This window comes from Eptesicus fuscus, chromosome 9, assembly GCF_027574615.1.
Source record: "Eptesicus fuscus isolate TK198812 chromosome 9, DD_ASM_mEF_20220401, whole genome shotgun sequence".
In the NCBI taxonomy this organism is placed as follows: Eukaryota; Metazoa; Chordata; class Mammalia; order Chiroptera; family Vespertilionidae; genus Eptesicus; species Eptesicus fuscus.
Window position 1 is genome coordinate 62,988,977 of NC_072481.1, and position 17,468 is coordinate 63,006,444.

The 17,468-nt window shown below is 41.2% G+C and overlaps 1 protein-coding gene and 1 pseudogene across 2 annotated transcripts in view; both read right to left on the reverse strand.

Moving 5' to 3' along the window:
- Nucleotides 1-1,796: 1,796 nt before the first annotated feature.
- LOC129150291 (microsomal glutathione S-transferase 1-like) lies at nucleotides 1,797-2,015 on the reverse strand (annotated as a pseudogene).
- Nucleotides 2,016-7,957: 5,942 nt separating this feature from the next.
- Nucleotides 7,958-17,468, reverse strand: part of DDAH1 (dimethylarginine dimethylaminohydrolase 1) — a 150,437-nt gene continuing 140,926 nt past the window's right edge. For both annotated transcript variants that reach the window (XM_008139550.3, XM_054721229.1), the window contains exons 5-6: nucleotides 13,005-13,148; nucleotides 7,958-10,947 (exon numbers count right to left, since the gene is read on the reverse strand). In XM_008139550.3, coding sequence (XP_008137772.2) covers nucleotides 10,831-10,947; nucleotides 13,005-13,148 — 261 coding nt within the window. In that variant the 3' untranslated portion in view covers nucleotides 7,958-10,830. The remainder of the gene's footprint in view (nucleotides 10,948-13,004; nucleotides 13,149-17,468) is intronic.

The following is a 17,468-nucleotide window of genomic DNA, read 5'->3' on the forward strand; positions in this document are numbered from 1 at the left end:
CAATTATTATGCAGCACTATTTCAAGAGTTGGGCTCTGTCAATGTGTTTTAACCACTAAAGAAAAGGAAATCTAATTGGGCCTAAGGTAGTTGTAAGAGTGGCAGCTTATGAGTTTTGTACTGACAGGTGCTGGTGAAAAGCTGATTAATCCCATTCAAGAATATAATAGGCTACGTTTGTATAGCACTGCATAGGGTACCAAGTACTTTTACATAAACTCTCTCATTTGATGTTCCCAACCACTCTTTGAGATATGACGAGGACAAAGAGAATTATTACTGTCATTAAGAAAAACAGCTTGATTGAGATATAATTCATATACCAAACAACCCACCATTTAAAGTGTAAAATTCAATGCCTTTAAGCAAATGCACAGATATATGCAACCATCACCACAATTGATTTTAAAATATTTTAATCAGATCAAAAAGAAACCCCTATCCTTTAGCCACCACTCCCTCTATTCTCCCTGTTCCCTTCTCCCCCTACTCTTGACCCTAAACAGCCATGAATCCACTTTCGGATTCTACAGACTTGTCTATTCTGAGCAATTAACATAACTAAATTAATATAACAAATGGTCTTTCACTTAGCATAATGTTTTCGAGGTTCTATTATATTGTAGCATATGTGAGTATTCTATTCCTTTTTATGGCTGAATAATATTCCATTGTATAGAGATAGCATATTCATCAGTTGGCATACATTTGAGTTGCTTCCACCTTTTGTTCACTTTGAATAATGCTTCTATAAACATTAACATACAAGTTTTTTTTGTGTGCTGACACATGCTTTCTTTTCTCCTGTGTAGCTACCTAGGAGTGGAATTTCCAGGTCATATGGTAACACAGTGTTTAAATGTTTGAGGAACTCCAGGACTGTCTTTCAAAATGGCTGCATTTCCATTTCTGTCAGCAGTGTGGAAGGGTTATGACTTCTCCACATCCTTGTCACTGCTTGTTATTATCTGACTTTTTCATTCTAGTCATTCTAATGGGTGTGAAATATCTCACTGTGAGTTTGATTTGCACATCCCTGATCTGATGACTAATGAGATCAAACAGCTTTTCTGGTGTTTATCTACCATTTGAATATCTTCTTTGCATATATGGGAAGGATCTTCAGATCCTTTGCTCATTTAAAATTTGTATTTGTCTTTTTTATTACTGAGTTGTAAAAGTCCTTTTTATTATTCTTTAAATTCTTTATTTCATGCACCCATTTCAGCAATATTGAAATAGGTTTCTCATACATGCACTCATTCCTTTTATAGATTTAAAATATGAAATGGTGAATGAATGTTACAAATTATAATCAAAATTTATAACAAAGTACTTTTAGAATAATACTATAGATTTAAGAATTACGTTAAATTTCTAGCGCAAATATAACACAAGAGTAAAGGACATTCATTGGTGATGTTTAAATTCAGACTAGGTTTCCCCCATCTTAATTTCTCTGCTCCCTTCCACTTAAAATCTTAAAAAGTATTCATTATAAGTTGGAAGTACAGAATTCTTAGAAAATAATAGGGTGATGAGTTGTATGATTCTCCTTAAAGGTACAATCTAGTCTTCAGCAACCTGTAAACCATTGAAAAAGTAACTCCATATCCAACAACAACAAAAAAGCCAAAGCACGATTTGGCTGGAGAAAGGGTAACAAATGTGAAATTGTGTGGTAGATCCGTGCTCCAATGAAGGATAGCTGTAGAGCTGTCTGGACCACTTAAGAACTACAGAATGCCAATAACAAGAAATGGCACAATATTTTCAAGGTTATTCAGGTGGGCCCTTCATATGCGTTCTACTCTATCATCAACCCAAAGGTACTTCTTGGCATTTTCTCCTTTGCTGAAGCTTGCATAGTCTTCTGGGTTGGCAAAAACCTTTCTTGTCATTCTATAGAATGCAGTTGCAGTTCCCATAAACACCATTTTTGAAAGAACAATTGCTGTTTAGGAGGCAAATGCCATGAATACCTCATTTTCCATTAGCTGGGCAAGGTCAGCCATTTTTTCAACTTTGACCGTGGATCCCGTGGATTGCAGCAGGAGCAAAGCTGCAAACCTGTCCCGGCAGGCGGGTGGCTGAACTGGGGGGGCTTTCCGAGTTGTAAGTGTTCTTTATATATTCAAGATACAATACCTTATCAGATGTATCACTTGCTAGTACTTTCTCCTATTTGGTTCGTTGTCTATTAACTTTTTGGCTAATTCCCTTTGAAGGATAAAAAAAATTTTCAATTCTTATGGCCAATTTCCAGAGACTTTAAATGTTTTCATTTTTAAAGTAATCTTCAGCAGTTTTGTTGGGAAGCCAGTCCACAGATCTCACGCTGTCATGCTGGACATGGAACCCTAATTACTATTATTTAATAGATGAGAACAATGTTCATATATTTGGGTTACTGGTGGTAGCATTGGAGAAAGGAAAGTCAGCCAGGATCAAAACAGTACAAATGCCTAAGCATAGAATTTCAGGTGGTGAAGGACGTTAGATGTTACCTATACCAGATTTTACTGGATAAAGCAATATTTCTACAATCATTCTTAGATGTGGTCCTTCAGTCTCTACTTGAACACCACCAGAAATGAGGAACTCACTACTATTAGTTTAGATTAAACATGATCCCCAGGAGCAACAAAACTATGTAAAAACCCAAACAGCATGCACCTAGCAAGGGCTGCTGAATATACAAACGAAAGGGGAAACAGAGAAAATAGGTTCTTCGGAATCCTAAACAATCTTATGTCACCAGCAGGTCATGGGCATGCTGTGGAAGGCCAACTAACTGTTTCTGAACACCAGGTGCCCAAGAGACTGCTCTAATTTTAGAATTAACATAGTGCTTACTAAAGAGGTCCAGGACTCATGGGTCTGGAATGTGATGTTCTTTCACCCTTGGGCTCATGTCTTATTGTTGAGTCTGCTCCAATCATTTCCTGACATTGAGAGAGGGAGAACCAGACCGCAGAACTGGCATGTGCCTGAGGAATTGGCCAAGAAATAGAAAGTAAATGCTGCCCTTGAAAGACAGAGTTGGTGGTGGCCACTCTCTGATGAGCTTGTTTTTGTGGTGGCATTGAGCTGATGAGCCTCTGCCCATTTTATTTTTTAAAATATATGTTTTTATTGATTTCAGAGAGGAAGGGAGAGATAGAAACACCAATGATGAGAGAGTATCATTGATCGGCTGCTTCCTGCACGTTCCACACTGGGGATCAAGCCCACAACCGGGAATCAAATCGTGACTTCCTGGTTCATAGGACAATACTCAATCACTGAGCCACGCCAGCTGGGCGAGCCTCTGCTCATTCTAGAGCCTGTCTCTGCCCTTGGACTCAGGAGGCTGAGTGAGCAGGGGACATCATTGAGGCCCGGTCACTAGCCAGTGAGCAGGTGTGGTCAGCCTGAGGGGAGTACCAGCAGATCACAGAGTAAAAGAGAGGCTGGGACACTGCTTCCTGGCTCTGGAACCTAATCTTCGGCCTGAGCTGTGGCCCCTACCCTGCCCCAAATCTAGTAGCACAACCTCCTGTCCTTGTCCTGTTGGGCCTAGGAATGCTGCGGACAGCTGATTTCTGGGTGTCTCACCATCTCTTAGTTTGTACCCTTAGTACCCATACCGTGGAAATCGACCTTCACGGAAATCTCTTTATTTGATTCAAGTGGGGGCGAATTCTATTTCCTATGACAGATTCCTTGTTACCATCTTGCTATGGTGTCAGTGTTCCTTCCATCTCCTCCAATGATTATCAGGCAAGCAAGCAAGCCCATCATGCTGTCCTAGTGCTAACTCTCAGGGACCTCATATGCTCCTCTGAGTCCCAGATAAACAAAAGAGATGACTTTGTTCATAGCCCACCCTAGAGTTTCAAGCCTGTGTTGGATGCATGAATCTGTTTGTTCCACAAGCTTCCTCCAGCTAACATTTCTACAGAGCTCAAATGTCACGTGGAATCAAATTTTGTTTGGTTCCTGAACTTTCCTTGTATCAGTGTGAGACACGCAGTTTCTATCTTTATGGAATAGTGGGCAATTTCAACACATAGCACATGGTATCCCAGTTTAATTTCAAGCAGTTTTCCTGAGTTCTGTCCCCAAATCTGAGCTAATCAAAGTTTCCTTGTCCCTGAGCAGGAGCTTAGAATATTATTTTTTAATAAGTTTAAGCATAGGAAAAAGCAAACTGCCTTCTAAGGTCTGTGTTAATTCATCCAAGCTTGCTCTTTGTATTCTTAGCCAAATGACTAAACCTTCTGTTTATAAATAGAGGGGCTTCCCAAGACCTAGGGACCCATCAGGTCACAAGCCAGCCCAGGCTATATTTTTACCAAGTGGTTCGCTGGGATACTGGTTTGAATTTTTTATTTATAGTGACAGCAACATATTTGGCGCTTGCACGTTCTCCTTAAAGCCTGATAACCCCAGGTATCTCGTGCTAAAAGTGGCTTAGCTTTCCCTGATTTAGAAATGAGTTTTGGAGGGGGAGGGTGGTGGGAAACATTCCAATTTGCCAACAGTGTACTAATGGAAGTGTGTCCTTGGAGCAGCCCTGTCGGCTACCCAGGAAACCTGTGAATTCTCCGTGGAAGCTGCCAGGCCCGCTTGGAGGCATCAATGATGAAAACCTCGAGTTATTTCTGGAGTAGGTGATTGATGTTTCAAACAGCAGACAACACTTTGATGGGATCCAGACTCAATGTGATAGGAGTTAATGAGGATAATGATGATGATAATGATATTTACATTATCCCTTTCTTCCAAAGAACCTTTCTGTCCTTTTATCTCATTTGCGTTGAAAATGTCCCGTGGGAGGAGGGGAAGGTATTATTAAACTGTTTTTTTCAGGAGAGAGAATAGAGAGAGAGTTAAACACCCAGCTTTCAGGTTCCACTTGGGTGGTGAGAAGAGATGTTTAAATGACACATGAAACTTGGAGAAATTAATCTTAAGAGAAGCACCAGTCTCAATTCCCATTCCTCCAGTACAATGCTCCTTGCCAAGCTCCAGGTAATAGCCCTTCCTGACCCAAGTCCTCAGGGGATCCTCACAGACTGCCAAATTCAGTCTACCTCAGCAGGCGCAGCCCTGAACATTCCCACCTATGTGACCTCACTATGCTCTTCTATTTTCCCATGTTTCAGCCAAACAAATCCACTTGCTCGCCCCTACCATCTGCTCCGAGCACCCCATTCTCCTTTCATAATGTTCATCCCATTTGCAGTAACTTGTTTCATTTGTCTTCCTGTTTGGATGAAAATTCCAGGACAGCAGGGACTGTCACCATTGTACCCCCAGGGCCTAACAGACTTAACTGGCACACCCAGTAGGTGCTTCTGAAGTGCACACCCACCTCCATGCCTTTGCTCATGCTGCTCCCTCAGCCTCCAATGCCTGCACTCCCGTCTCTGCCTGTTGAACCCAGAGCTGTCCTTCCAAGCTCAGATCCAACCCAGAATCCTCTCTGGGAACCACCATGCCACTGTTCAGTTCTTTCTTTCTTTCTTTTTTAAAATATACTTTATTGATTTTTTTTTACAGAGAGGAAGGGAGCGGGACAGAGAGCTAGAAACATCGATGAGAGAGAAACACTGATGAGCTGCCTCCTGCACACTCCCTACTGGGGACGTGCCCGAAACCAAGGTACATGCCCTTGACCGGAATCGAACCGGGGACCCTACAGTCCGCAGGCCGATGCTCTATCCACTGAGCCAAACCGGTTAGGGCTCCTTTCAGTTCTTACCTTACCTTCAGCTGTGTCGTCATCATTTGTGCACACGTGTAGTCTTCCTTCCCTGCTCCTCCCCAACTGTCAGCTCCTGAAAGGCAGGAGCTGTACCACGGCACAGTGTGAGCACGTTAGACTTGTGTTCACTTGTCTGAAAGTATTGCTGGCCAGCATTCTCCATTCAGGAAAATTCCCATTTCCAGAGTCTGCAGCTCATCACGAAAGGGAATTTTTCTCATGCTTATCTTCCTCCATTCTTCTGGGAGGCCAAGGGAAGATCAGTCAGGGAACCCTGCCAACTCTCCCTGTAAAAAGTGTCTCCCATCTCTTTGAGAAGCACTCTGTCACTTAGGTGGAGGGTTGCATTTCCTACTGGGGCCCAGGGCACGTTTGCAGGGATAGCCACTGGCATTATTTAGCTTCATCACCCATAACAATGACAACCTAAGCACAGGAGAACTAATCAGTGCAACCTCAGCTGAGAAGGTGAAATCAATGACCTCTCCAAGGAATTTAGTACTGGTCTATGCTTCTGGTGAGCATTTGCACACACCATTCAGTTACAATAAGAAGACACCAGATTGGACTAACTCTGGGTATGTGTGAAACCTTATAAGCAACACATTTTTTTTTGGCAGCTTAAAGACCGTCCCCCCGCTCCCCCTCCCCCAGCTACTAGCAACGTGGGCATACCAAACATCTGTGATATAACACTCCATACAAATTAGAAAGAGCTTCACCAACTGTATCATGGAATATTCAGGGCTGTTAAAATTGATGGAGATCTGTGTTTATTGACATGGAAAGGTGCCCACAACATATAAGTGAAGAAAGAAGGCTATAAAACAGCATAATTATGTAAAATTATTTCATATTTATACCTACATTTATTCATAGATGTGTGGATAGTCTCTAAAATGTTAATAGTAGCTACCTCTAGGTGATGAAATGTTGAGTAATTTTTTCTTTACTTTTGTTTTTATAATTTCTTTTGTATTGTTTGAATTTTATTTTTACAGTGAGCAGTTAATTCTACAATCAGAAAAAGAAAACAAAGCTACTTTCAGTTAGAAAAACATTATTGAAAATAAAAAAGCCTCATTAAAAAATCTTCACATTTCCTTTTGTTGTATCCCATTTGTTTGTTTTTTCTTTTGTTTCTTTTGCTTGAGGGGTTATATAAGGAAAAATATTGCTGAGAGAAATGTCAGAGATTTTACTGCCTATGTTTTCTTCTAGGAGTTTTATGATTTTGAGTCTAACATTTAAGTGTTTAATCCATTTTTAGTTTATTCTTGGGTATGGTGTAAGAAGGTAGTCTACTTTTATTTTTTGCATGTATCTGTCCAACTTTCCCCACACCATTTATTGAATAGACAGTCTTTACCCCATTGTATGTTTTTGCCTCCTTTATCATACCATCTGATTTCACTTATATGAGGAATCTAAAGAACAAAAAGCTGAACAGACAAGATAGAAACAGACTCATAGATACAGAGAACAGACTGGTGGTTGCCAGAGGGGAGTGGGTTAGGGGGACTGGGTGAAAAAGGTAAAGGGATAGAGAAGTACAAATTGGTAGTTGCAAAATAGTCACAAGATTGTAGAGTACAGCATAGAAAATATAGTCAATAATACTGTAATGACTATGTATGGTGCCAGGTGGATACTGGAAATATTGGGGGAAACACTTTGTAAAGTATATAATTGTTTAACTACTACGCTTTACACCTGAAACTAATGTAAAATAATGTTGAATGTCTACTGTAATTAAAAAATAAAATTTAAATTAAAAAATATTCACATTTCCTAAAAGATGCTTACTGTAAATCAACCAATCAAACAATCAAAAACAAACTCTTGTATGAGAGAAGAAACAAATTGTTTAACTGCCTCCATATCTGAGCCATGTAATGTACTGACCAAAGTTAGGCGTCAAAGGAACAAGGGAAGTTTCTCTAAGCAGGAGCATGTATGAAATCAAGCTCTCCTGACCTGGCATGGAGAACATGCACACTTTTTAAGTGTCTGAAAATAAAAAGTATCTCTTAAAATACCATTTTAATTGAAGCTACTGATGGCAGTTGATTTACAGGCATAGTATTTCTAATTCTGTAGCTTATAAGAGAATAAAAAGGACTTCCCATCTCTGATAGCAAAGAAATGTTGACTTAATTCACCATAGCAGTCACTGTTAAAAAAAAAAAGAGAGAGAGACAGACATACTTGCTGATCACAGCACAACTGACACTTTATTCCATTGTAACTGGTACACTTGTAGGATCAGGACAGCAAGAGACTAAAATCAGTGCAGAACTTCTCTGGACTAAAGGGCCATGAAGGCATTACTGGTTTTGGCACACAGAGTGGATAACCATACATTGGCTGGAACAAGGTGGTCAGTAAAATGAAATGCATAAACCCAACACCATGTGGAAATTGTCTGAGTTCTGTAGAATGTTAAAGAGTAAATAATCACCACGACTAACATGCAGCTCTAGATACATCACAGTATTCATCTACAGACTATTTTCTCCCCTTAGAGATAAAGACATGGCCGTAGCAATCTATCTGTTCACAGTAGCTTAAAAGAGCAATCAATATATACTAGCGAGGTCTGCCTGTTGATTTCTATAGCAATCCATCTTAGTTGAAGAAATGATGCTAAATAATGTACTTTCTCTATATTGTCCTTATTAAACTGAATCTTACTGACCAAATAACTCAACTTTTACTTACTTAAATACAATTACTAATGTCTTTATAATGTCAAAAAGCAGTTCCTGTTAGTTTAGCTATCCCTATAAATCACAATAGACAAGAGGTTATCTTTCTCCTTCAAAGGTAACATTATGCTGATGAGAACATAAAAAAAGTAACACTATTATGCTGCAGATATTTTAGATTTTCACATCCTATCATAGGTAGTCTAAAGAAGCCAGCCTTGTCTGTGACACAGCTGTGCAGAATAAGATTCTGGAGAGGCACACAGATTCTACGGGGTTTCTTGAGACAAAGTGAAGGAAAGAGGGAAAGTAGCAAAGGAAAGGAAAAGTGAAAACAGTCTTAGTTGGACAAAATAATCAAAAGGGAAATCTATTCCCTTGCAAGTGACTAGACATACTAGAGAATAGTTCTTTAATTTGGGATGATACAAATAGACATTGAAGATTATGTGCCAGTTTGCTTTAATATTAAGCCTATACACCAGCTGATTGTGTTAGTTTTTCCATGGTTGTTTTTGAGATGTTGACCTTTCCCAAGGGGATTTCTGCTTTTGCCAGCATAAAGGGCAACCATAACTGCTGAGGATAATTTTTCTTGATTAACTTGGGCATGTGGGTAACATTCATTCTCTCTCTGGTAAAAACATATTATTCACTCATGATAAGACAGTTGGAAATGTGACACTGACCAAGGTATGGTTTAATCATAGGATGTATATCATTAGATATTTGTATGCGAAATGAATTTTAAAGTGAAGCAACGAGGAGGAGAAGGAATTTCTCCCAATTCTGGCAAAAAGTCATCAAATAAATGAAAAAGACAGAGAGTGGTTAAGGATGTTTTGGGTTCCTCCCCATTTGCTAAGGGGGAGATGAAGGGAATGAAGGTAATTCTCTTTTGATCATTAAACAGATGGAATGTCTGGTTACACACACACAGGTGAGCAGAGCAAGACCTGAAGTCCCATTTCTCAGTCTCCCTGGTTCTTACGCTTAAACAACAAGCCGCAGGCACTACGGGAAAGGTGGAGATGACTAGGAAACTCAGTAACATGCCTGGATCTGCCACCCTTCCTTGGAAAGTACCATTTTCCTGGCCTGCCAACAGGCTGATTCTTTCAGGCTTAAACGACAATGATCTCTCCCTTCACTGTGGCATTGTTTTACGTGAGAGCTCCCCGTCAGTTCAAGGTTGTGTACTTTAAAGGCTAGAGAGGAAAGCCGTTTTAATTGAATTCCACAGTAAATGTTCATGGATATTTCAAAGAATTGCCCATTGTCAGCAGCTGGTCTCAAGTACCCAGCCTATCACTTCCTGAACATGCTTCATCCAGCTCACACAGACATCAAGAATCAGTGTTAGATGGGATGTCTGTTTGGAAAGAAATAACTTTGCTAGGCCAGGATAATTGCCGGTGGTAGAAGGACAGCAATAGAATGAATCACAACAGAGGGAAGTGGTGGGCTGGAATGAGCTGAAGAGAAAATAAGACTATTCTTAAGGGTCTATATATGGCTAGTAACAAAGCAAAAATTCATGGAATGTGACTTAAAGACTTTCTAAGATGTTATACCCCTGGGGTATTTCCAAGCTTCTTGATCTACGATTCCCTAGCAACCATCTGGTGCTGAGTTTACCTTCATAGGTGTGGTGCCCTACTTCTTCTGGAATTTAGACCTCTGGGGAAACCCCGTCAGGATGTGCCTCTGTGCTGTTAACTCACCTCCAAACAGCTGTGATCACAGTTCTGCTGAGGGACCCATTTGCCCTTCTGAGGGAGAGTGGAAGATGTAGCCATGAGGCAGAGGAGACCGGCGACAGACAGGGTGAACTTGCAGGAAGGTACCCAGAAGGCAAGACTCCTGATTTCACCCAAGGTCAAGGTGAGTGTGATAGAAGTGAGAAAAGCAAAAGAAAGTAATGGAAAAAAGCCTTCAGAGTTTTCTAGAAAAAAGGAGCAAAGAAGGAGAATCCATGGACCAGGGAACCAAAGATGATTAATGATAAATCCCAGCTTATCAGACTAAGAAGACATTCTTCTGCGTATACTGTATTGGCAACTACATGATTTTCACACTGATAATACAAATACTGAGTGTTTCCCCCCACGGTCATTAATCACTTCGACAATTCATTTGCTCTATAATTTCTAGGTTGCTTCACTCTTTTAGCAAATCCAGTCTAGGTACCACCATGAGGGGATGGAGGAGAAGGTACAGAATGAAACAATGAAACAATTAAAGTTGAACTTCTGTGAACCAGAGTTAGTAGCACAGTGGCACAGTAGATTGTCAATGAAAACGACAGGAGTGGGGGCAGTCGTTGGCCTTGTGAGTGCAGGATTGCCAGCTGCAGGGAGGGACTGCCACTCAGGAGTCTACCTTCTTGTTAATTAAAACCGAGCAGCAGGTGAGCAGCCCATCCACCTTTTCCAGCTCAGACTGGCTCACGGGGATCAGCATGTAGTCCTTCAGCTTTTCATAAACCTACAGCATGAAGCAAGCAAAGGGAGAGAAGAAGGATTATGTTTCTGCATCTGTCTTGTCACCTGCTCCACACCTGGTGCAGAAAATTAATTTGGTTGTGAATTTAGGCTTTTCAGCCATCTAACCCAAGATGTGCATGCAATCTAGACCACACGGGTGCCCACAGCCATACCCAGAGAGCTGGGAGCTTTGGTTAACCACTAAGGAGCTTTGGTTAACCTCAAACCCAGAGATGTGTCAGAATGTGGTTGGTACTAGAGATAGTGTCATTGCTAGATTCAATGATATGTGAAAGGCAGTGGCCATGTTTTCAGTCTGAGTATTACTCTCTCTCCACACTTTAAAACCCTTATAACCTTACTTTAATGTTTCTTTCCTCACCAATACCACTGGGAAAAACTGGAGAAAATATCATTTATGTGAAGCATTTCAGGTCAAACTGCTTTTAAATTACAGGTGTGAATTTTACTGCATCTTTTGACACTCATAGAAAGCATGTGTCAAAACTTCAAATTAACAGTCCATACATTTTTCTCTGATGATCAAATAAAGCACATTAAAAACAACAACAATAACAACACAAAATCAATTGAAAACACACTGCCTAACAACAATCAATCATACGTCTTCAGGAAGCACTTTGTTCCTTAAAACCCAGACAGTGGCTAAGAGGGTGGGAGCCCGACAGAGTTGGATTACAAACCCAGTTCTGTCAATTTACTACCTAAAGTGTGACTTCAGCCAGGTGACATTCCTCTGAGCCTCGGATTACTTCTTTTCAGATTGGGGTAAGAACAGCGCCCTCACAGGGCTATAAGGTAGTGCATGTAGATGCTTGGCACAGTGCCTGGCACAGGGGAAGCCCTCAGTACACAAGGATGTTATCTTTCTCGGTGATGACAAAGGCTAAATTCAGAAGTAGTTAATGGTCATCTAGTTGTCAGGTGATCAGTGTGGCTGAAAGGCATCAAGGATCCAGAGCTGGGAAACTCCAAGTGAATCTGGGATACGAGCGTTTGTTGATATCGAAGGTTCTAGGGTGGGGGCCAAGGAACCCGTCTTTTTAACAACCCTGCCGCTAAAGTTTGAGTAAGAGACCCACCATTCATCCAGACGTGGCTGAGCCCAGTCTGGGGTCAGAAGTCCTTCATTTTTCTCAGGTTCACACTGTCAGCCACGGAAATAGAGAAATATTGCCTATGGATCCCCTGCCCTTCTCTTTCGTTAGGAGGGAGATGGGTTATGAGGATAAGCCAAGAAATTAAGCAGTATTGCATATTTAAAAGGTGATATTAAATATTTTCTAAAACTTTTAAAGCCTAATATGTAAAACAAGTAAGATCAATCGTTACTTAAAACTCTTCTGTAATGCTTAGGATAAATAGCTGGACTGAGATGAAGATGCTGAATGCCTGAGAGGTAGGGACACTTGAAAGATCTATGTATGGGAACTGCTTTATCTGCTTGGTAGGATTAGATTGAAATTACGTAAGTATACAGATGAGACTGACAGAGTGCCCTAAAGTCAAGGGCGATTTCATTAGACCAGGAAAAAATTCCATATCTAGGTACAATCCTCATGTTGGAACACAAACACAGAGACTCTTTAGCCACCTCCTTGGGTCATTTGTATGCCTCCGCCTTGAGGAAAAAATGACCCTCTGATGAGGGTCAGTCCTGACTTGTCAGAAAACAATGACACAGCTGACCATCTATCTAGCTGTAGGTCTCTTTGCTTCATGAGTATCTGAGAGTGGGAGGGGCATTCAATCAGAGCTGGAGCACATGTACTTACTTGAAAAGCTTTGAATACCAGGCATGGTCATAGCAATTGCTGTGCATGTGCCAGTGACCAATAACATGAATGAGAAGAGTGAGTTAGAGACACTTTCCCTGTGTCCTACCTTATACTATCTTTTCTGCTTTTCTAGTAATTTGATGTGTATGGAGGAAAAGGAAGCCCCTGCAATTCGTCACTCCGTCATGAAAAAGTCCCGACGGGCAGATTGTCAGGGAAGCCTAGCCAGCTGCAATGGCCAGGAAGGATGCTTTTTTACCTTTGCACTTTCTGGATACTCTTCTGGGGTTCGGTGCAGCAAGACGTGGCCTTTGCTGGGGATGTTTAGATATATACAGTTTGCAGCCACGTCATCAGGCACAGTGAGTTTGTCGTAGCGGTGGTCACTCATCTGTTGCATGATCTGTAAAGAGGAATACAGCAGGCTAAAGCAGAGTGTCTCCCCACACTTTCCAAAACAGAAGGCAGGCAGTGTCATGGATATAAGCTTGCAACGATGCCTCAGAACAGTGCTGTGCTGAAGTTCCTGTCTGTGATCCCTAGTCACTTAGAGCCCGAGAGGGAAACCTGCCAGAGCTGTGACTCTTCAGAAGAATCTCAAGGGTTCTTCTTGTGGTTGTTCTTTTAAAAGTGCGTGGTCTCTAATTTTTAAAAGGTTTTAAAACTCTCTATAATTGTTCTAGTTTTTGTTCATAATCAGTAAGACACAAAATGGCCACATATATAAAAGGCCCAGCTGTTGTTGTTTTTTAAATTCTCATCTGATGATATGTTTTTATTGATGAGAGAGAGAGAGAGAGAGAGAGAGGGAGAGAGAGACCTATGTGAGAGAGAAACATCAATCAGTTGCCTCCGGTACATGCACCCACTGGGGAAATGAACCTACAATCTAGGCATGTGCCCTGACCAGGAATCAAACCCACACCTTTTGGTGTATGGGATGATGCTCTAACCAACCAAGCTGGCTGGCCAGGGCCCCAGCTGGGGTTGTGATGCTATCCTTGACTGAATGAGCAGGACTGACCTGGTCTGTAGGAAAAAAAGACTAACAGTATTCAGAATGGCCAATAACTAGGTTTAGCAATAACCACACATACACAATATATATTCTCCTATGAACACTTGAACTAGCTACACTGTCTGTTAGCAGGCATGCCCTTAATACAATTATCATAAACATCACCTGGGGAGAATGTGAAACTCATATTCCTAGGCTTCAACCCCCAATATCTGATTCTGGTTTGACAGATGTGAGGTGAAGCATAGGAATTTGCATCCTGAAAGCCCTCAAGGTAATTCTGGGGCAGACCCCTGGACCACACCTGGGGAAAAACTGCTTTAGCAAGGCTAGTCATCAAACAATGGGTTTCTTTGTGCCTTCGTATAAAATAAACTTTAAAAATAACACAAGATGAAGTCTGCATAAAATGTAAAATATTGATACCTAATCTTACCTCCTCAACACAATCAAAACAAAACCACCACCCCCTTCCCAAACCACACACAAAACAATGTCCAAACATAAAAAACAAAGCAAGTATTACTTTGGCTTAGTCATGTAGAATCTTTCCATTCTTGATCAATACCCGTATGTTTTAAGGAATATGCCTAAATGTCTTGTAATGAAGATATTAATAAGATCTTTTCCACAATCTGGTTCTAATATTCCTTTCCAGATAGATGTCCCTTTACCTTTCAATATTTGTGTGAAAATGTGTTTCATATGACTAGACCCTAGAATTAGGCTGACTTGCCCACTTGGTCACGTGGCAGTGGAAGGTAGGATTTATGAATGGTGTGGAAGTGTGGAAGAGACTGCATGCTCCCAAGAGAATGTGAAGAGTGGCGTGTAGTAAGCCCTTCCTGACCCACCAATCAGGCAAACCATTCACTTCTCCTAGTGAAATATGTCAAGGGTCCAGAGAGGCCAGGAGTAATCTGATCATGGAATATCCGTCACAGAGAAGGAAACGTTAGAAATGGGATGAACTTATGCACAATATCAAAGGCTGAGAGACACAACGATGAGCAGGACATAGATCCAGTGTTTGAAGAGGTCACAATTTAATGGAGGAGTCTGACAGATAATTACATTACACTAAGAGCAAGCAGAGCACCATGATAAATATTTTACATTTATTATCTGATCTCAAAGTTCCTATGTCATAGATGAAGAAGCTGGATTTATAAAGGTCAAATCACTTGCTCAAGGCCTTAAAGGTGAATTCAAGCCCAGATCTGTGCAACTCAAAACCTTCTTTATTAATCTCTGTGCTCTCTTTCCTGACCCCTAGAGCTGCAGCAGATCTCTCTCTCCTACTAACTACCATTAACATCTACTTTTCTGCATATGTTTATTTATTCTTTTATGGTACTTATTATTTATTCTCTTGTGGTACCATGACTTCTTTTTGTGTGTGTAATCCTATTATGACACAGTAGTCTGGTGTAGCTACAGGACTTGACTAAACATCTCTTTTGCACTTTTTAATTTAAATTGTTCTCTGAAAGGATAGGTCCACAGAGTAGATCAGCTGTAGGGTGGTTTCCTCACTAGAGCCCCAATTGAGAACCCTTAGATCTATTAGAACATGGGGACAATTAAGAAGTTAACATTTCTAATGATTAACTTTTCTAAGCGAATTAACAACATACTCCATTGAGGCCTCTTTCTATAATGGATATGCTATGGTGCATGGAACAGAGTGCAGAATCTCAGATGGAAGGTGGGGGGCGGGGAGGGATTGAGCGGGTGGGAGGTAATCAACCAAAGACCTTGTAGCATATGTGCATAACCCCTGGATGCAGACAAAGGGATGGTGAGGGCCTGGGGTGGGGTGGTGTGGGATTGGAGGGGTTTGATGTGGGAAAATAACAAAGATTTTAAAAAGAATGGATATGCTAAAAAGGAATATGAAGAGGCTGATATAAGAGAAAAAAATATCCAGACCCAATAGCTCTTTTTTTAAAATTATAAATTGCTATTTAATGCAGACTTCCTTTTTGGATGCTTTCAAAAACACAGTAGTTTCCATTCATTATTATGTGGGAGGGGCACATTAAGGCCATCAACTCTGGAGTAAGACCTGGGTTTGAGTCTCAGCTCTAACCTTTATGAGCTATCCTATCTAATAAAGAGGAAATATGCTAATTGACTGCCACGCCCTCAAAGATGGGCGGCGCCCAGTCCCCTTAGCCCTTCTGGTGTAGCATGTGCATGGCACAGCCGGGCCCACCACTCTGTGCGCCTGCCTCCAGAGTCCTCCACTCCCCTCAGCCCCCCAGCTGCTCAGGGCTGGCCCAAGGTGTAGGCAAGCCTTGGATGGTGGCTGCCCAGCCACCCAGGGCTGCCTGAGGCTCAGGTAACCAGGGCCGGCTGAGGCTTGTGCTGCCGGCAGTGGCAGCAGCAGAGGTGTGATGGGGCATTGCCTTCCCCTGATCACCGGGTCACCTCCCGCCCCTGAGGGCTCCTAGACTGTGAGAGGGGGCAGGCTGGGCTGAGGGACCCCCCTCCAGTGCATGAGTTTTCATGCACTGGGCCACTAGTGTAAATATAAGCTTCTTTTTTGACTTCTTGGTTTCCTCACCTATAAAATTGGGGATAATAGTCTTTTATATTTACTGTGAAAGTTCAATGGAGATAATGTACATAATAAGGCATGGTAACAAGCCCTTAATAAGCCACTAGTATTTTATGACAGCATGACCAGACAAACAGAGTTCAAGTTTCCAGTCTGCAATCCTATCTACTATTCTGGCAAGCTTTGACTTCAATCTTAAAATAGCTTGTTTTGGAGGTCTATCTTTATTCTTAAAACCACATAACACTATACCCGTCACATTCCTATGGTGATTTCTTTAGCATCCTTCTCTCTAAGGCCTGCATTATTTAATAGGCAATCCAATGGTCTTGCAGGTTTAGCATCTCTTCTGCCTGGATCACCTAGAGAGAATTGTTAGAAAACTTCCAGGCTTTTCAAAATTAGGACAAATTTTAATATGTGAGATTTTATAAAGTTTCTCTTTCTTTTCAAATGGACTAGCTCCTTGAATGCAGGTTTAGGCATTTTACAGTGAGCAAAGCATGGACTTTGGAGTCAGAAAGGTCTGGGTCTGAAACTTTGCTCTGCCTCACATTAACTCTGTGAACTTGAGCAAATCCCTCTCCCAGCCTCAAGTCCCTCAGTTTTAAAACGGGATGACAATGTCATATCTATTCTCCATAGGGCAACACTGAAAATTATTTTTTTTAATTTTTATTTATTTTTTTTTTGTTAATCCTCACTCGAGGGTATTTTTCTGTGGGGAAGCATGGGACTTAGTTGAAAAGTCTATAAGGAGGATTCTCTGAAAGGTCAGAGGCCTCTAGGGGACCTTGCTGAAGTCTTCAGACTCTGCCTTGACTTTTCCAAACAAGTCTGACCCCCCTGGGTGTTTTACTATAATCTTTATGTTTAGACTTCAAAACGTCCTTGTTTGAAAGACACTGCAGATGCAGGTGCTTTCTCAAGGATACTTATCCAGCTGATTGTATCTAATAGTTAATTTTAGTTCAAGCTGTTGTTAATAGTAAAAGCCTAAGGAAGCAGGCAATTGAGGCTATTTGTTTCTAAAGCAAAACAGCCCCTTAGCCTCTCTTTCACAGAAACGTGTGTCAGAGTAATCTATTCATCCATGGCTCAGGGTCTGCCTGTCAGCCTGGCATTTTTCCATTGATTTTTAG